This window comes from Nyctereutes procyonoides, unplaced genomic scaffold, assembly GCF_905146905.1.
Source record: "Nyctereutes procyonoides isolate TBG_1078 unplaced genomic scaffold, NYPRO_anot_genome, whole genome shotgun sequence".
NCBI lineage: Eukaryota > Metazoa > Chordata > Mammalia > Carnivora > Canidae > Nyctereutes > Nyctereutes procyonoides.
The window spans coordinates 2,720,103-2,740,861 of NW_026575118.1; the positions used below are offsets into that span (position 1 = coordinate 2,720,103).

The following is a 20,759-nucleotide window of genomic DNA, read 5'->3' on the forward strand; positions in this document are numbered from 1 at the left end:
AGAGGCTTGAAGGTTATACATTATAATACCTCTTCGTATATCAATGCCTCTTCCTATATTCTAAATTTTACTGTGGTGATGGCTGCACAGCTATGTAAATCATGAATATGCTAAAAATTGTTGAACTATACACTTTAAATTGGTGATTTATATGGTATGTGAGTTACATCTAAATAAAGCTATTACCAAAACAAAAAACAAAAATGTCACCTCTTCCTTAAAGATGGTAGCATCATGGATGAGTGAAATGACAGCAGATATAAAAGTGCCAAAGCTATAGGATGGACAGTCCCCATAGATGTTACGTATTGATGTATTTTATTTTATATTCATAGGCAAGCCAAAACGTCTCTGGGACTATGAGAAGAAATCAAATCTGTAAAGATTCTATTTTCTCTAATAGCCACTTCATCTAAAAACTTAGACAAAGACCAGCAATAACAACAACAATAAATATGTAAGACTTTAAATTCTCAAAAGAGATGTCTTTTTTGAGAAAAGCTGGTTGGATACGAAAGAGTAAAGGAAATACATCAGTCAAATTCTTCTTCATTTACCTCCCACGGTTTACCTAGGAAAGATGCAACCTGAGAACACACACCTTAAGCAGTCCTAGAACTTCCATGGTTCCTGGCTGCTCAGCAGATGGCCCTCTTCCACTCTCCATATGGGGCAAAAATGAAAAGATTTAGGGGCTGTAAACAGCAAGCAAGTGGCTTTAAAATGCTACCTGTAGGGTTTTTAAAAAATTCGCTGATGGCATTATATCTGCATTCATAGTGATGCAGACAAAAAGGAAGTTCCTTTGAACAGAAGGGTAATAAAGGCTGATGCTATTTAAAATAGTCAAGGTCTTGGTTTAAAGTTGCTAACATAAGAGGCTAACATAAGAAGGAAGGAGACTAGGACTTGGAACCTACTATAGCAAGGAAAAGGGATTATGGGCACAGGAAGATATCTGCCACCGACTTTTAGAACAGCAAGTTACAAAACCTTAGCCAGACTACTGCTAAAAAACCTAGAGGGATTATTCAGGAAAGAAGGTTGTGCCTAATGAGAAATTCTCTGTAGACAATCAAGAATAGAGGCCCTGAGAAATAAAAAGAGCATTACCTAAGGAAAAACTGATGTGCTAATATATAATGGGGGCTCTCTGGAAAGCTCAAACTTATGCTTTAGGAGAAAGATAAAAATAAAACTAGGGATGAACTTTAAAAAGCATCTAAGAAGGATATAGTTAACAGAAGCTCAAAATGCCAGAGTCAAAAAATTAAGATATTGTTGGCTATGTTCAAAGTACAAAGAAAATAAGAGGACAGAGTAACTGTCAGGGGAAGGGAGTATAATGTTCACAAAAGAAGAGTGATAAAGGAGCCTATCTCAGGATGGAAGCTGGTTTGCATCTCTCATAATGAAGAAAATGGCCTCCATATTGGGCAAGGCAAACAAAGAACATGAAGATGGAGCTGGGAGATAGAAGAGAGGAAGGACTGTGCCACTTGCAATGATTTCCAATTGTCTCCCTCAGATGATTCTCATTCCAGGGCACTGCAGAATGGACAGGTCCATTCTGGACACCATGTGGATGGAGGTGGTGTTCTTGTGACCTCAGCAATAGTCCCACTATCCACATGTTATGTGCTGCTTTCTGTTCACTTCCTCTCTCGGTCTTCTCACAGGGCTATTGCTACTGCCTTCATTTATACACTAACACTCAGCATTTGAGTGATCTACCCAAAGTCACATAGCCCATGGGAAACAGGACCAGATGTAGACCCAGCCACATGACTCTGACCCAGTGCTTTTTTTCACTAACCAGTTTGTCTTTTCATCTTCAGTGAGCAAATGATAAAATTCAAGCTATGTAATATTAATGATGTTAGTATTAAGTGCACTTGTAGCAAGATGAATACTGTTAACCATCAAGTGCTAGTTACTAACCATCTATCCAAAGGTCATACAGCGCTGGCTGTTCAATCTTCAAATCCCATTTATTCTTCAGACTTGAGGTTCCTGGCATTAAGTAAGTTACTTGGCATCACCAGTGACTACTGCAGCAGAGATTTAAAAGTACTGAAATCTATTCTAGCTCCAAATTCCATACTCTTGCCACTACAACGAGCAGGTACTCTAAGTATTTATCAAGGACTACTCCACAAGATGGAAGGTGCGGTTAACCCAAATGCAGTGGGCAGAAAATAGTTCAATGGCTTTCTTGAGTTCTCAGAAGTTTAAAGTTTAATGTTCCAAATATATTCTCACAAGCATGGCCTATGATCATGCTCACAAAGGAAAAGCCACCTCTCTTTTACCTAGTTCTGAGTCTTTGGGAAGAAATATGGAGGGCCTGAGTATAGCAGGGGAAAGAATAGGGGTGGGCAACAAAACAAACAGTATCTGAATTTACTGTGATTTTATAAGGGGCTCAAAGATTGGCATATTCTCTGGAGCAAGTGTACTTCCCTCTATTAAGGAACAGGTCAGGAGGTTGTTTGCCTGGGGGCAAAGGGAAGACAGAAGCAAGGGAAATGGAGCCTTGTCTATCGACTCTAGTACCATCTCCTGTTTAGTCACTAGTTCTGGCTCCAGAGAGGAACAAAGAAAGCATACAGATGAGAATCTAAGGCTTTTTGGGTTAAGTTTATTACCTGGGGTCACCAGTGGTGAGTGCAATAGCAGTCTAAATGTAACAGAGCCTGGTGTTTCAGACTCACAAAAGTATGGGCACAAGCAAGTCCACTGGCACCAGTAGCAATAAAGAAAATCTTCCAAGTATAACCATTCGTCGATTCAACCAAGGTTTACCAAGCACCTACTACTGTAGTTATATGTCAAGCAATGGGTGAGCAATGGGAATGAAGCAGACACTGTGCCTATCTCTGTGGAGCTTACAGTCTGTAGGGGGATTACTGCTGCAAAAGGGAAAGGTCAGGATGCAGTGGGTGACTGAAAGCTAGGAATGGAGTTGAATCTTTATCACACCTCTGAATCTCCATTAATTCAAAGAATGTTTCAAAATTCTGGAAAAGAATTATTTTGTTTATTTTAATTAAAAAACAAACCACCACTACTTACTTTTAAGGAGCCGAGTAATGTGGCAAGTGTTTATTTTAGGCACTGCCTTTTGCAATTTGATCAGCTATATATGTCTTAATAAAAATATAACTTGATGAATATTTAAAAATCCATCACCAACTGAAACTTTCACCTTCTAAGAACTTAAGTCAGTTATACAAAATTAGTCAAAGACAATCATAGAGAGTATAGGTGAAACTTCATAACAGATCATATTTGAGGAATCTGGATGGTGCAGTTAGTTAAGTGTCCAACTTGGTTTTGGCTCAGGTCCTGATCTCAGGGTCCTGGGACTGAGCCCCACGTTGGGCTCTGTGCTCAGTTCAGAGTCTCCTTAGATTCTCTCTCCCCACTCTCCTCCATTCTCTCTCTCTCAAATAAATCAATCTTTTTTTAAAAAATAACATATTTATTCCAGTCCAGTGTATGCCCCAAGAACATCCTTTGCTGGAAGTGTTAACAGCCATTGCACAATTGCAAAGGGAGGTGTGTGTTCACTACCTGATCTATTCTCTACTTCCTCTGTTAATCCATTAACATAGGTCTCAGATTATCTCTTCCTACCACCTTCTATTCCCCCAAACTTCCAAAGAATGGTAGAGCTGGGATTTTAGGGATTTAAACCTATGTCTCTCTGCAAAACCAACTAAGCACACCAACTCCCTCCAACTCTATCATGTGTCCCCTCTTTAGATCAGAGGTAGCAAATTAGAATGCCTTTAGTGGCCAGGCAGGCAACATCATGGAGCAAAAGTGTAGGTAATGCACATGCATATGTGTTATAAACAGTACCACAGGGAGTTGGAGGGGACTGGAAGGGGCAGTAGCTATTTGGCTCCAATGACTGCAGTTATGTGTGATCTTGCAATTTTAAGAAAAATCGGAATTTCAAAATTTTACGTATACTCCTGAACATTAAATATCAGTCCAAACTTATTTAAGTCCACCACATGGGTCAAACAGGTCACCAGCTGGCAACCTTTTTAATGTACTGTTGGCATCATCTTTTGGTATGCTAAATTCTGCAGGGTTACTTTCATAAGTGTAACATCACCCAGAGCACGGGTGAGACAGAAGGTTCATTAATGCCTGCAATACATACCATGGGTACTCTTTTTCAGGCAGTCTAGAGAGATTCATGGACTGATACCATGTAAGGTAGAACTGCTCACTTATGATCGCAACAGGAGCCCAGAAAATAACTTCATTTCTTTCCAATTGCAATTATACCCCAAGCAGTTGCTTACCCGTTTGTCAATGTCATTGTGTTGGAGCTGCACAAAGCGAGCGCTGATGGCTGCAATGTAACTCTGCTGATTGGAGAATGCCACACGGCCAGCACCTTTGGGGTACTTCAGCTCTGGGTCCGTATCAATGCCAGCATAGCAGACACCACCGTACAAACGGTCCATGATCATTGCCAACTCAACTACAAGAAAATAAACACAATTTGGTATAAATGTTTAGAAGGCACTTTTGCCCAGGAGAAGGAAGAACTATTTAAAGATCACATAGTATAATTAAGAAAGGGAAAATCCACATTAAGTATCGTGAAGAGTGTCCATATCAGTCTTACAACTCAAGTAGTAGAGCTCCTCATATTTAAAAATAAAATGAAAAAAAAATCAAGAATTTATACAATATACACACAAATTTACATAATCAGAACTTCAGCAACTGTATAAAAGGAATGATCTATCAGCAATCCTCCTGTTCTAATTTTTTTTCCTGTTCTAATTTTTAACTGTTCAGTCCACTAGAGTGGGCCCTGGGTAGGCAAAGCTTTTCAAACAATGCCCTAAACTAGTTAATTATAAACAGCCCTACTTACTGACCCTAAGACTGAAAGCAACTACTAAAGTCATACTACTATATTAAGACTAAGCTATAGAAAGAATTAAATGTTCTTTTAATAAGAGGCAATATATTTATAACCTTAAGATAAATCTCTACAATTAAAAATATATTTTTTAGTATATTCTATCCCAACTGAGAAATCTCCACACTAGCCTCTCACACTGAATTCTAAATAATAACAATACTAGTAATGATAATAGCAGCAATGAACATTTATTGAGCACTTACAATGTACGAGGAAACAATAAGCTGCAATGAAGGCAGTAAAAACATACCCATCTTATACGCTGCTATAAATCCAGAGATCTAGTCTGCACTCCTTGCCACATTTCTTCTAAATATACTTTTACATTGGTATATTTACAAAACACCTAGACAGAAGGTATTTGAAAACTGGACATTTCAAAGGTCTGATATTCTAGAAGTATCCTCACCATAAAGGTATCAAGGAGAGACATGTAGCAGTTACTTACCTGGATCCAAATTGCCTGAAGGTAATTGTTTACTTGATACTGGATGTCACTTCCTCCACGTATGACCATTCCTTTCAGGCTACTCATGACTTAAGTCCAGAACTTAGCCCTACCCCTGGGGAATGATCCAAGAACCAACTTCCCTACAACACCTACATATGGTATTTAGAAAGGAGAAGACAGGGTAGGTGGATGCTGACCTGGGTCATAGCCAGTGTGCAAAGACCGTCTCATCACACAACAGACCTCCGCAGGAATCAGTATTTGGAGAGAAGGAAAGCAAGCCATTGGGGTAGAGGAACTTTGTAATAGATACAAGAGTTGAATGGTATAAAAACCTCACCAGATTTCTATGAACAGAAGGAAAGCCAAGCATTACTGGTTCCCATACTATGAAGCTATGTCACCATAACAGAAAGGTTTTCTACTTAATGTCTTCAAAATTTTTCTCCATACCAGACTGTCTAATATTGGTGATTGTTTTCTAAGTGCTTGTTTTTAAGAGGAATGATCTGCAACCAATTGATTCTGGGATTTTCAGAAGGTAAGAAAATAAGCTAGCAATAACTAAACCCTAGAATAGGTACTATTGAGGTAGAACAGCAGAAGGCTATCCCAATTATCCCATTATGATCAGAATTTCTGAGTCTTATCAACCAAAGAACATTGCTGATTATAGCCCAAGTGGACTCTGACTGCAGTTTTGGGGCAGGATCCAGGAATCACTTTCATTCAAATTACACAATAAGAATCACGCACATACCCTTCATATCAGAGTTTAGTGTGTCCTCCTGTTTAAGCCCAACAACCTCTAATGGCTTGAGGACTTCCTCACATGGCTAATGGTATTCCAATAACAAGGAAGACAATGAAGGTAGAAATAATTAAATGCAGTCATTAATGGATTTCCTTTATTAGTCAATGGGCTTACTAAAATAAATAACCTCAGGAAATGGAAATTAAACACCAAAGCCCGAGCTTCTCATGGAATGGAATAAGAGAAGAAATACTTCCTCAGTCTGGTGAACAGCCAGGAGAAGGAGGCTGGCAAGGAACTGAATGGCACTTGTCCACCCTTAGAAAGGACTCAGGAAAGCACCTGATTTAGAAAGAAGGTATATCATCTGTAAGCTCCAGCTAAAGAGAAGAGTTACTAGAACCACAGACTTACTAGAACCACAGGTTCTTCTAAACCATAGTGGTCTCCAAAGGAATTTTAGGGATCCCTGGATGTCAGAGAAGGTGACATGTCACAGCAATGTCACAGCAAAAAGATTCTATTACTTCATGAATCTAACTGCTAGAAAATCATCTTCACATGCCAAAGATGAGGTCATGACTGATGTTGCTGGCAGTTAAGTACTTTTGATAGGAAGCAAAACCCTTACTAATGTTTTATGAAAGCTAATTATAAATAAATAATTTCCACTTATAATCTTATGTATAGTCATTTTATTGGCCACCAAAAAGTCTGCAGACATTTGAGCTAATAAAATCTCACTCACATGAAGAGCAATTTGTTGAGAAGCTAGAAGAAACCAAGGTGACTAAAGGGCTGTTTTGGGAAAGAGTATGAAGATTTCCCATCTCTTTTTCTACCCTAATCTCTGTTTTAGCTACAGAAGGTCTACTACTGTGTGATTACCCTTGAAGAAAAGTAAATAATAGTCAAACAACTGCTATTTATATTTGGTCCTTTACTCAATCAGAAAAAAAAAAAAGCACACTTCCTGTAGGCTACCCTCATGCTGGGCTCTAACACCATAGTGGTATTATTTAAGTACTAACAGCGTTTCTAATTATTGAGAAAAGTAGCCATGCTTGGTAAAGAAACAGTATTAAAAAAAGAGAGAGAGACTAACTTAATTCATCTTCCACATAGGTGACTAACAGAAACACAGAACAAGCCTTCCTTAAGTGCTAAAAATTTTTAATCTGAAACACTTTTTTTTATATAGAACATAAAAATTCACCTACAGATGTCAAAGTGTACAACTACTTTTAGAGATTAGGATCTTTAATTTTTTTTTAAAATTTAAATTCAATTAATTAACATATAATGCATTATTGGTTCCAGAGTACAGACTAAGTTTAAAAAAATTCCTTAAAGTAAAGTATCACCAGTTAATATAGGAAAGTCCTACATAGACTCCCTTTCTCTGATGTGGGTGAAACTGTGCCATGAGGAGGGCTACCCACTTGACTGCTTTGGAGGAGGAGAGAAAAACAGAAGAAAGGCAGTAAGGATCTGAAAAAAGTCAACTAAAACCTTGATGGGTTTATCTATATCTTGTGATCTCAACCTTGCTCATGAAATGTGAACCTTTGATCAAGGATATGTCTTATTCTGAAAATATAGTCAAACTACCTACTAAGCCTATGACAGTGAATCCTCATTCTAAATCTGTAGAAGGCAGAGACAGTGCAGTTCCCAGAAGCTTGTTCCTAACAACTGACCTGAGGGAAATGAGATGAGAGGAAGGCATAGAGGTGAGGGTTGGAATTCAGAGAGATAGATGCGATAGCAGGCACAGCCAGAGTCCATGTGTAAGTCAGGAGTTTTCAGAACACTTTTGATTTTTTGCTTCCTATCCAGTGTTCATAGGATCTGTCTTGGTCACCACAGGGGTAGAAATGAGCAAGTCTGGTAGCCATATCCAATGGCATTTTATACTTTGGGTGAGATGCTCTGTGCTCCTAAGGCAACTCAAGTTATCTCATGAATGGTAACAGCAACACTACTATTACTCTGATTTACATATTGGCTCTTGTGATAAGCTTCATTGTGCTGCAGGTGGAGAGGGCAACAAGAATACTGTAGCTGTGTGTAGCATTTAGAAATCCGAGAATTCCTCTAGGTTGTGGGGACAATGCCTTTGAAGTGGAATCTAAGCCCCAATTATGGTTCCTTGGATTTGCTTCTGAATCTTCACAGAGATATGAGAGGTATTTTAGTTCATCAGAGAGAAAATCATGATGACTCTTGCATCCTACCCCACACCGGGATCCTGTTCCTACTACTCAGCCATAAGCAGTGTCTAAAAGGCTGAGATACTATGAGAACCAAATGGGGTAGAGACAGAGTAAGAACTCCCAAGGGAAATATCAACACATTCAGCTTTCTAGATTCTAACCTTGAATCTAGAAGCCATATTTCTTCTCTGGAAATAAGAACAAAGCAGACAGGAAAGAGGCATGAGGCACCTCAGGGGGACAAAGAAGTCTGGACTTTGGAAAAAAAGCACAATTCAACTAGAAGCTGAACTGTCTAGGTTTTCCACAATTGCCAAGTTGGTTCACAAGGCAATTCACATATCTAACATGGAGGAAATGTACTTATAAGCTTCTACTCTGCATCAAATGTTGGGAAGTAATGGATATTTTCAAATAAGTGGCATGAACAACCAAACTAAGTCAGAGGGATTGTTCAACTTGATTAAATCAGACTGGTAACCAAGTTGACTGTTTTTTGTTTTGTTTTGTTTTTATTTATTTATTCATGAGAGACACAGAGAGAGAGAGAGAGGCAGAGACACAGGCAGAGAGAGAGACAGAGAGAGAGAAGCAGGCTCCATGCAGGGAGCCCAATGTGGGACTCGATTCTGGGTCTCCAGAATCACACCCTGGGCTGAAGGCAGGCACCAAACCGCTGAGCCACCCAGGCGTCCCCAAGTTAACTGTTAATACTGTTATTGAGACATCTCAGATCTCAGCTTGATAAAGAAGTTTCCTTCTGCACAAAGAACATCAATACTTGAAGTCTGGAAATCAGAGTTAAAGTCTTGGCATTTTTACTTATTGTGGCCTTGGCCAATCACTCCCTTTGAGCTCTGCTTCCTTATCAATAAAACGAAAAGTCTACCACTTACAACTTCACAAGGTTATCATGACGATTAAACATACATAAGAGCTCTGAATACACTAGTGAGCACAAGTGGTGCTCAGATGTTTAGTTTTGCCCGGCAGGTGTTTTTCTCTTTACTCAGAAATCTTTGCTTAATATTAACTTGGCCCGGTTTATGCTCCATAAGCACGGATTCGTCCCAGTCTTACTTTGGCTTTATGCTAATGTTACTAAACCTGCCAATGATATGGCAAAGTTTGACATCAGTTGTGGGTGAGCATTAGCTTTTGGGGTGGGGGGGGGGGAGAAGGCAAGCATGTACTAGCATTAGAAAATACTTAACCCTAAAGGCAATCTAGTTAATCAAGTCAGTGTACCAAATTTGGAATTTATCTGAGACATTTCATGCTGAACTTGGGACTTGGTGAAAAAAAAACTTCTACTACTAAGAAACACCTGGTATGATTTCTGCCTGCTACCACTTTACAGAACAACAAAGAAAGGATACGGTTATTCCTATTTCCTAAATTAGAAATCAGGATGTGGTTCCTAATACATATAAATTACCAGAGTGTACAGAATGTCTGAAATAAATGCTTCTAGAAAAATTCAAGATGTTCTCTAGATGTATGGCATACATCACTGAATATTTACCTCAAAAGTTTTCATATTGTTTTGTTTTCCTCTCAGAAAAGCCATCCTCATAATAGTCAGAGAGAGGAAAAAGGCGGAGAAGGAAATGTCAGGATCCATCACAGAATATTAGTAGGGGAGAAAAAGTAAAAAATTAGAGCAATAGGAAAGGCAAGAGACCCAAAGATGATGAGCAAATGTAGGCTCCAGGACTTAGATAAGCAATCTCGCAAGATTGATCTGTTCTGCAGGATCTGGTTAGATAAACTCTCAGAAGGAAGTCATGAAGTGAAAGAACAGCTCACATGCCCTTAATTAGAGAAGTCTGGGGGTTTTCCAAGAGTGATTATAGTTGGAAGTGGATGGGTCCCAAAGTTTGATCACTGAGGCAGTTCCTATATGAGACATCTAAGTGAAGAAGCTGGGGTTGCAATACTCATGTTTATAAACTGGGAGCATACAGGGACTAGATACTTCATCTCTACTTTTTCTTTTCTCTCTTTTTTTTTAAAGACTTTATTTATTTACTCATGACAGACACACACACACACACACACACAGAGAGAGAGAGAGAGAGAGAGGCAGAGACACAGGCAGAGGGAGAAGCAGGCTCCATGCTGGGAGCCCAACGTGGGACTTGATCCTGGGTCTCCAGGATCACACCCTGGGCTGAAGGCGGCGCTAAACCGCTGGGCCACTGGGGCTGTCCTCTCCACTTTTTCTTGGTGGCCTCTTCATAGTCCCCAAGCCTGGCACTTATTTCTCCTCAGAGCAAAGAGATGCATTTTAGAGAGGTCCTAATGCCACAGGAATATACAATAGGGCTATTTCTGTACGGAGATTCAGAAAGACATGCTGTTCACATTACTTGAATGAAGAGTGGCAACTGTTGGATTTTCAGGTGGTAGCAAGCAGAGAACCAGACAGACTACTCCTTTCCCAGTACTGACTCTCTGAAGAATATGTAAACTTTAGCCACATGATGGCATGGTGAGTCTACCTATAGCCTTTCCTAGGATGGGGGTGGGAAGAGGTAGGGAGGTGGGGAGTGGAAGGAGGACAAGACCGGAGAAATGCCAAGAGACTGAAGACAAACTGTTCTTGGCTTGCCACTGTCACTGATGAGTGATGGAAGGGAGGGACAAGAGACAATAGGAATGTGTCAGACAGTTTAATTTCGGGTAAACATCTAGATTTTCCATTGATAATTTCTCATTTTCAGGTTGATATTTTTAGGCCTGTGATTTTTTTTTTTTTCCCCCAACCTGAATTTTGAAAAGGAAGGCTTGTCAAAAGGACTGGAAGAACCAACTTAAACTTAGCCAGGGAAATACTGCTTAAAACAGGTTGCCTTGTTTCTTTAGAAGAGTTTGTATGTGTCTGTTGGGTAGGATAGGGACTATATTTCAAATAATTTATTAGTGATAATAGTCCCTAACAATGGGAAGATATCAAAGAGAAAAAGATTCAAAGGAGTAATCCTTGAGTGATAACATTTTAGTTACTGTAACATGTTGAAGGACAGTTTTTGGCCTAGGGTGAGGTGAAAACCAATCTGGACACCTAAAAAATCTCACCTGTCGAGTATTACCAACCATGTCTGGTCCAGGATCACCCTGTAAAGAGTGCCTGAGATAGTTTAAAGACTTCAGAATTCCATGACCACAATAGCCCCTAGAAGTAATCAAAAACGCCCTGAAGTATTTAAAAACCAAATCTGAGAATCACTGTGTTGAAGAGTTAATTTAGTATTCAATTACTTCGAGTTAGCATTCTATTAATACATTTCTTGTTTTCTTCTCTTGTGAAATCTCTGACTCTCTGTAGATGATGACCTGTTTAACAAGATAATGGGATGTTCATTCAGTTTGGCACAGATGTGTACTTGCTCTGTGCCAGTAACATGTGGATGCTCAATAAATGTTTATTGTTCAAGTGAACTGCATTGTATTCAATTCAAGACTGCCCAGCAGAGTCAAAATGAATTCCTTTAAAAATAGTCTTCTATTCTAAGGCACACACCAGTCCACAAAGCTCAGTGTGTTCCAAAGAAACCCAATTCTATGCACATGGATAAAAGCTGCAGATGTTAATTCTTTTTGTTTAGATGACATGGATTCCAATCTGGAAGGCTTGGATAGAAAGTAAAATGCTAAGATGCTAATATAGATTGCTTAGCCATCTAGAAACAAGCTACATGTATGGGAGGTGTTGGCATGGGGGAACATTTTCACTAAACCAAGTGAATGTAAATTACTATCCACACAAATGTAAAAACAAAACAAAGTCAAAACAGGAAATTAATTTTAATAATATACTTTAACTTTTAAGACAAAAAGCTTTAGCTTAGCTTAAAAAAGGAGAACTTTGAAGATTATAAAAGGTCTATCATCTAGGTAGGAAACACAAAATCCCATTTTGGGCTAGATAACTAAATATAATTCTTGTCTAATCCTAGGACTTGTAGCATCTTGTGAATAATAATAAAAAGAATAAATAATAAAAGAGGGAATTTATAAACTTTTGTGTCTATGACTTAAAAACAGACATAAAAGTTAACGAGTTCTGTTATTTTTATAACTATGGGACTTTTTCTGTCAGAATTTTTTTTTTCAGATCCCCATCTAGAAAAAAAAGGAAAGGGGCTAGAATATTAAAACTAATTTGTACTTGTAGTTCGCTGCAAAAAATAATAACTCGAATGCTAGCAATGAATGCCCATTCTTTTAGAATACATATGCGATTAAAAGACTATCAAAGGGGATTCTTCTCCCTAACATAACACCAGTTAGAAAAAGAGGAATATTCCATGCCCCACCCACATTTTTTTTTTTTTAAAGCACAAGCAGTTTAGAAACAAAGGGCTACGTTTGCCCTCATCTCATAATGCTGTTCACGTTTGAGTCAGCCCTTCTTAGACTCTATTCTCTGACAGTAGATAAAAGGGAGGCATCTCTGCTGCTTGGCTTTCTTCCTCTCCGCACAGTATTCCATTAGAGTGAGAACAAGACCTAAAGATATTTGGCTTTCTGAAAAACTGTAAAATTACAAACTTCGGTTACAGTTTATGTGTTTTAAAGTCCTTCAAAATGGAATTATGAATATATCTTTAAATAGGCCTACTGTTATCTTTTAGGAGTAGATTGAAGTTGAAATTTGAACAAATACATTAGAAATGTTGATGAACATTCAGAATTAAGTCAGAGATGAACAGCTGTAGATACATTTTATAATTCTTTTTTCACTACTTGATTTTCATGGTGTCTGCTTTTTCTTTTCTAAGTAGAACTAAGTCTGCTTGCTTACAAGAAACAGAGAGAACATTGTACTTTTGCAACTACGGGGCAATGGTAACCTTATTTTCTCATCTTACTTTTGAAAAATAAACTCAATTATTTTAAGCACTTTAAAAACTTTGTTCTTACAAATAATTTTATTGTATTCTACTGGTAGAACACTGATCTGCCACTGATTAGATTTGTCTTTGGATTTAAATATTGAAGTCATTGGCTCAGCATCATTTCAAATGCCCCAGTAAATTATGATTCAGCCCAATCTCAGTCCACAATTATTTCATAATTGGAAAAGAACTTAAAAAAGAAAAAAAAGGGGGAAGCTTTTAAAAAGTTGTAATAAAGATGCTCAAATACATTAGTCATTTTTCAAAGTGCATAAGAAAAAACAGGAACATGTTTCACTTGGGAAGAGTTCAGTTTGTTTCCCAGTGACACAAGTCCTAGCAGTGGTTTTGCTTGTCACTGAGGGGTACACAGCTGTGCTGGAAAGATTTCTGATGGAATGATTTCTTCTTCTGTCATACATAATAATAATGCTAACATGAGAACACACACTGTCAAATGTATTATTATTATTTTTAAAATATGTGGTTGAGAGCACTAAATAGAATTCATCCTTTCAAAATAACAGTTTAATGAAATTCACTTGTGCACCAAAAGAAATAAAGCACTTGGGGAGAAAATGTTTAATCCTGAAAGAGCTCAAAGAAACTTCTTTTTGGAGACTGTGTACACCTGAGCAGAAACCTAGAAAATATTGAAGACTAATACATTGGGGATTTTGTTGTTGGTGGTTTTGTTGTTGTGGTGTTACTATTTCCACTCACCAGCTCGAAGGGGTCGTGGAACTCCCCCAACAAAGATAGTTTTTCTGGGGTCCAAAGGCTGAGAACCATCCATTACAAAGTCACTGTCACTTAGGTTCCATGGTCGAATTTGCACCTGAAAAAAAGTTGTTTACTTGGTCCTTACTTCATTTCCATCAACCCCAAATGAGAATAAGGTGACTAAAGACAAACCCACTGATTCGTGCATTTTACAACATATACAACCCAAACAAAATCCAGTTATTAATTTATTATCTGCATTGAGTGCCTTTCATCAGAACTCAGGGAATCTACTTAACAGGTACTATACTCAACACTCTAAGACATATACCATGAAACCTTCAGAAACCACCTGTGATTTTGAAAAAAGGCAGTCTTTTAGAGACAGATTCTGGATTTTGAATCAGATCTATTTTAACACATGATAGATGGTTTATAAACTGTCACAGATAAGCACTTAGCTTTTTAAGAGCTCACCTAAAGAACAGGAATAGGAACATTAGGAATATTTTCTAAAAATTATCTATAGGTTTGGCTTTTAAATTTTTATCAACCCCTGAAATTGAAACATTTATCTTTTGGAAATATTGGTTTAACACAGATTGACACTCCTCAGGTTAGCATGGAATTACCAGCAATATCAAATACTGAAGCATTATACATTATACAGCATTATCTATTTTTCATTTATCTGATTTTCCTAAATAAGTTTGGTTAAATAAAGGTGAGCCTAGAAATTGAACTAACTTTTCAAAGAGTAGAAAAAGAAATCTTTATGGAGATAATTTTTTCTATTTGGTAATATCTCTTCACTGATACTCTTTCTGCCTACAATTCATCAGAATCCTAACCTTAAACATATTCCTTTCAATCCCTAACTCAATCATCAAAGGATAGCTTAAAAGAAAAATGCAAAAAAACTCTCTCATACCAAAAGGAGAGCTTCAGCACTGCCTGAGAATCAACCAGTTTAGTCAGCCGCTGCTCTGGGAAATGAGCTACGTGCAGAAGCAGAGAAACCAGTGTCTGTCTTTATAGAACATGCCTTTACTTTCCTGTTTCACCAATAGGATAGGAAACAAAACAGCTGACTTTTCATTTTCTTAACATCAACACAATTCTTCATTTTCCTCATTGTTCAACTATCGACACAATGCAAAAAAACACATAAGATGATTTCTTATATGGCTTGATATATTAAGTACTCTCATTTGAAAGTTAGTAAAACTTTCAAATGAGAAAAACACCTTGAATCAACTCCAAAACTGGCATTGCTCAGTTAGAAACAGTCCACACGTTCCCTATGATTGCTATAAAATTCACCCTTCACCGAACTTTTTGCCATTTATGACACTGTTGCCTTCACATTAGTGCGAAGTAGTAAAATCTCCATTTTTTTCTTAGACCCTGAAAACATGTTGCAATTCTGCTAACATTTAAGCATTTGCTCCACCTTTATCGTGTGAAAAAAAAAATCTCTTTACTTGAAACATTTGGTCTATTTGACTAAATTTCCGTTCCCTTGACATTTACCACAAAAGCAGATTCACGAATACCATAAAGCACCATTTTTAAATCCTTTCATGAGGGCCCAGTTTTAATTTTTAATTAAAAACATAATTTCTTCATACTGTGAGAACAAAGATTCTAATGTCACCAATAACAAAAAAGTAGGACATTTCTTTTTCTACACTGAGCCCTCTCTTCTTCTAGTCTTATCCCTGATAAATTTAAGGCAACTTCAGGACCTGGTAAGGCAATTCTAATCACTGAATGTTAATTAAATTTAATTGTGGGTCACACTTTGTTTCACAAATGAAAACAATTCCCTTGTAGTATTCATGGCATTCTGGTTTCATTTAATCAGAAGTACAGAAAATGCAGCCTTCTAAAATAGCTGTAGGTTACTGCTGCTCAAAAGAACTCTGCAGGCTATCTCAAACCTTCCTGCTGAGAGCTTTCATTACTGCCTCTTCTCCCGCCCACCCTTGTTTCATTACATCACATGCAACCCATTCCCTTAGCCTATTCCTGTATTATAGATTAGGTAAAAATACAGGAAGAAGACTCAAGAGACAGTAATGATTAAACCCTAGTTCCAGAACCTGCATTTATTTCCCAGCTGCCACCAGAAAATAGCTCCTCAGAGCTCCCACCACTACAGAATCAGAAAAATGTCAACATAGGCCAACATCAGCACATTCTGCACACTAAGCAAAAAATAATATTGTGGTATTGTTTGCACTGGGAAGTTCCATTCACACTCTGGTTTCTCTCTAAAATAGAAGCCCACTCTCACATAAGGCATGCTCTCTAAGTTTATTCTCAGCCCTCAAGGCCTGATACCCATATTTTATCTTTCTGACTTATTCTTTGATATATTTTCTGGTCCTTATTTATATACATAGATATTTCTCTACTTTTAAAGTACCATGCTTTTTTTTTTAAAGATTTATTTATTTATTCATTCAGAGAGAGCGAGAGAGAGGCAGAGACACAGGCAGAGGGAGAAGCAGGCTCCATGCAGAAAGCCTGATGTGGGACTCGATCCCAGGTCTCCAGGATCACACCCCGGGCTGCAGGCAGCTCTAAACTGCTGCGCCACCAGGGCTGCCCAGTACCATGCTTTTTAAGCTAACTCAAATATACTGTAGAAAGAGGTGGAATACAAATAAGAGAACTGCTTTTTGATTTTTGTTTTTTAATAACTATTTTTGAGAATGGATGAAATTAGAGCTCTGTTCTACTTCAATATAAATCTCCTAAAGCAAAACAACCTTTACATATATAGGGATCACTGGGTGTAGGTGTAAAACAACTTTTTCAGTATGCTGTCAAATAGATTATACTCTGGGCAATAAGAGCCTCAACATTCTGAGGGGTGAGTGTATAGGGACTTCATCAGACATGGTGAAAATTCCCTTAAATGAACCTGACACAGATTCCAACACTTCTTCATGGAGACACCTGACCACGTTTGCTTATAAAGGTCACTCTAGAAAGAGGCACCCCCCACTAGCCCTTCAGCCACGCCATGGCCTCACAGTAGAGGTTACACAAAACTAAATGTCCATAGGGATGGACAGGTAGCATAAATTTATCCAGTCACCAGGACAATAGTTGGTAGGCAGGCTATGACACACCAGTGTAAACCATCCTTTAAACAGCTTCAGCAAGTAGTTATCATTTGTGAATGTGCTGTCAGACTTTTCCATTTTTCAAGAGTAGCTAGAAATTCAGATTTTTATGTGAAACTTCAAGATTTTAAAATGTTGAGAAGTAATTCATTTTTTAAAAGATTTTATTTATTTATTCCTGAGAGACACAGAGAAAGAGAGAGAGGCAGAGACACAGGCAGAGGGAGAAGCAGGCTCCACTCCATGCAGGGAGCCTGATGTGGGACTCGATCCTTGGCCTCTAGGATCACACCCTGGGCTGAAGGCGGCGCTAAACCACACGCCACCCGGGCTGCCCTTGAGAAGGAATTCAAATGTTAAAGTCACTGTGCAGTTAAACAAAACCAGATCTATCCTGTGGGAGAAAAAACAAAAGTGGTTTTTCCTTAGTTTCTTTTTTTTTTTTAAGGATTTTATTTATTTATTCATGAGAGACATACAGAGAGTGAGAGGCAGAGACACAGGCAGGTGGAAGGAGAAGCAGGCTCCATGCAGAGACCCCGACTTGGGACTCAACCCCAGGACTCCAGGATCATGCCCTGAGCTGAAGGCAGATGCTCAACCACTGAGCCACCCATGTATCCCTCCTTAGTTTCTTTTTTAAGCATATGTTCCTACAGAAGCTCTGATGAGGATTGTGAAAGCTACTCTTTGGCTGAATTATTTGTTTCTTAAATCTTAAGAATAATATGAATTATCTGAATTCATAATCTTCTTTGCATAATTGCTTATCTCCAAAGGCAAATCTTTTTAAGGAAAAAGGTAAAAACTAAACGTAAAGGTGGTGCTATTAATATATCAATTTATGCCATATAGTGACTCTAATACTTTTCAAGAAACTTAAGAGAATGTAACATTAATCATATCAACAGTTAGTATGGAAAGCACTCATTTTCCTTTTCAAGGTTCCCAATGTGTGTTCTGTGAACAGCAGGTCTATAGGGTTGTTCTTTCAGACAAACAGTGTTTAGAAAAGTTACAGGCTATCTTTCCCTTCTTGGAGTTTCATGGCACCCACTGATGTATATTAATCAAAGGCTCTAAGAAGTTCTACAGGAAAGAAATCTGTTCAAATGTTTTATCCAGCATTTCTAAAAATTTTTCATAACACCTATTAATAATCCATACTTTGGATAATATTGCCTTATTATATCTTACTCTTAGTCTGTATCAAAATATGGCATAATAAGGTTGAACCAACTGAATGAAATGTAAAAACTTCAATCAAGGCCTTTTTCTCACTTATTTTCTACTATTGCTCTAAAAGGATGTACTTGTAGAAATTAACTTTAAATGGTTAAGAGTATAGAAAATATAAATAATAAATAGCTGTTCAAAAAATTCAAAGCTTTCTGGCTAAACTGCACAAAAGAGATGTTTAATTATTTTGATATCAATAAAGAATAATTATAGTTCTATGTAAAAATTGAAGTTGCGTCCTCTTTAAAACTAAAAGTCATTAATAGGGATAAGATCTGGCCAAGTTCTAGGAAAAAGAAATCTAAGAAATAGAGTATAGGTCACTTATTTCGAGAAGAAGCTGTAAGATCATTTTCTAAAAATTAAATTTCACTGAAAATTTGCAAAAGCCTCTAAGTAAAAATTCAATATAAGATGTAGTTTTATTGTATCTTTAATAACCAGATAACAGAAAACACATAGCTTTATATGAACAGTTTTTTAACATAAACCTTAGGGCTTTATGTTTCCAAACATAACCAAGCCACCCTATGGTTCTAGAATTCTAGATTCTAGACCACTATTTAGAATTTAGACATTCACCTATCAATAAATAATAGTATCTTGAGCTCATTTTGAACATCTTACCCTATACTTCATTGTCTGGTCATCTTCTTAAGTTACGAACATCCAACACATGAATGTCCTACTGCATAGTGCCTTCCTTTTCATCTATTCATCTCAAGGCGGCTCTACAAAGCAACCAAGCTGTTCAGAGTCAACAGTGCAATCTGGTGGCCAGCTCAGGAAATGACCTGATCAAAACCGCTTCCTACTATGTTTTCTTTCCCATGAATTTTCCACAAGGCACATGGCATGGCCCAACCTCCTTACTCTCCCATTTCCTCTTTCCTTTTCAATACCCTTCAAACTTCCTACTCAAATTCTGCAGAAGGTCTCCGTTTTTCTCTCTCTAGTCTTACAATCCTTTCAATCTATGTGAATCACAAAAGCAATGTTGCAGAAGCATCAGGACTGCTCTCCCCAGCAAGAGCAGTATCGGGGCTCTTGGGACCATCAGGATGAGTCAGCTAAACTTAGGTCTGCTGACATACAGCTGCAATAGCTTGGCTGTGCTGGTAATGAACTCAGGCCCACCCCAGCTGTCAGCAATTCTATTTTAAGCATCACAGACCTCAAAGAATGACTGGAGTACCCCACAGTATCACAAATAAACTAGTTTGTGAGGCATCTTTGTCTCATCCATGCTATAAGGGGTTGTTTTATTATTATTAATCACCAAAACTAACAGCCATTAACAACAATAATTGTGGTTTGGATTCTCCAAAGTATGTTCATATTTAGCTTCTCACTTCAATTTTTTTTTTTAACCATACAGCTCCCAAACAAACAGGTCAGCCAATTTCTAGGATTTTAGATGTGACCTATTATTCTCAGGTGCTGCTTTCCACCCAATGGAGAGGTGGAGACACCCTCCCTGTATCTTCTGGGGGAAGTGGCCAGATGATAAGACTTTTCTACCCTGTGCTGCACTGGGGTCTCTACTCAGAACTCCACTGGGCCTCCAAGCAAAAGACTAACTTTCACACTCAAACTATTCCTCCTATTCTTAGATACAAATAGATCACAGGCCCCAGAGAAGTTCATCAAAATAGGCAGGATTCTTCCTAGACAGGGAGCCAAAAGCAACCCTGGGAAATTCTCTCATGCCCTCTCAGAATGCTCTAGGTCCCCAGGAGGGTCAGAAAACAGTCCAGGTACAAAAAAGAAACCCCTGCCATCGCTACCAAGCGGCACAGCCTGCCTGACGTACAGAAACCACAGGCTTTGAACACTTCAAATAGCATTCTGCATACTGTTTCATAAGGGCACCCAGTCTAAAAACGGAGCATGCATAAACTGTGCCCTGAAAAGTATGAGGTATAGCCTTGCTCTAAGCTTGACTTAGTAAAGCCATTATCAATTAAATGCAATGATTAATATTCATATTTATAACCCGAAGATTCAAGGGAATACCTTCTTTCTAAAGGCTTTCCTGACTCCCTCAGAAACATCTGACCACTTCGCCTTTGAGCCCCCACCCCATGACTACTTATACTTTTACCATATCACCTTTGACTCCTTATTTCACTTTGTATTTACATATCTATTTCCTTCCACTGGGCTCTAGGGTCCTCTAAAGCTGAGATCATGTCTCTTGTGGGTCCCCACTGCCTGGCAAAGTGCCAACCCTTAGTGAGCACTCTGTGTTCATCAGTGTTCTGGTGAATTAACAAAGGTTTTCCTGAGGGGCAGACGCTGATGCGGCAAGATGTCCAGCCCTTCTACAGCTCCCAGATCACTCTCTTCAGTCCACTAAAAGCCACCTTCCAGGGATA

At 38.2% G+C, this 20,759-nt stretch overlaps 1 protein-coding gene across 7 annotated transcripts in view; it reads right to left on the reverse strand.

The window, feature by feature from the left end:
* Positions 1 to 20,759, reverse strand: part of CPEB3 (cytoplasmic polyadenylation element binding protein 3) — a 199,305-nt gene that overhangs the window by 21,559 nt on the left and 156,987 nt on the right. For all 7 annotated transcript variants that reach the window (XM_055334401.1, XM_055334397.1, XM_055334398.1 and 4 more), the window contains 2 exons: positions 14,006 to 14,120; positions 4,323 to 4,504 (listed from right to left, as the gene is read on the reverse strand). In XM_055334401.1, the coding sequence (XP_055190376.1) occupies positions 4,323 to 4,504; positions 14,006 to 14,120 (297 nt within the window). The remainder of the gene's footprint in view (positions 1 to 4,322; positions 4,505 to 14,005; positions 14,121 to 20,759) is intronic.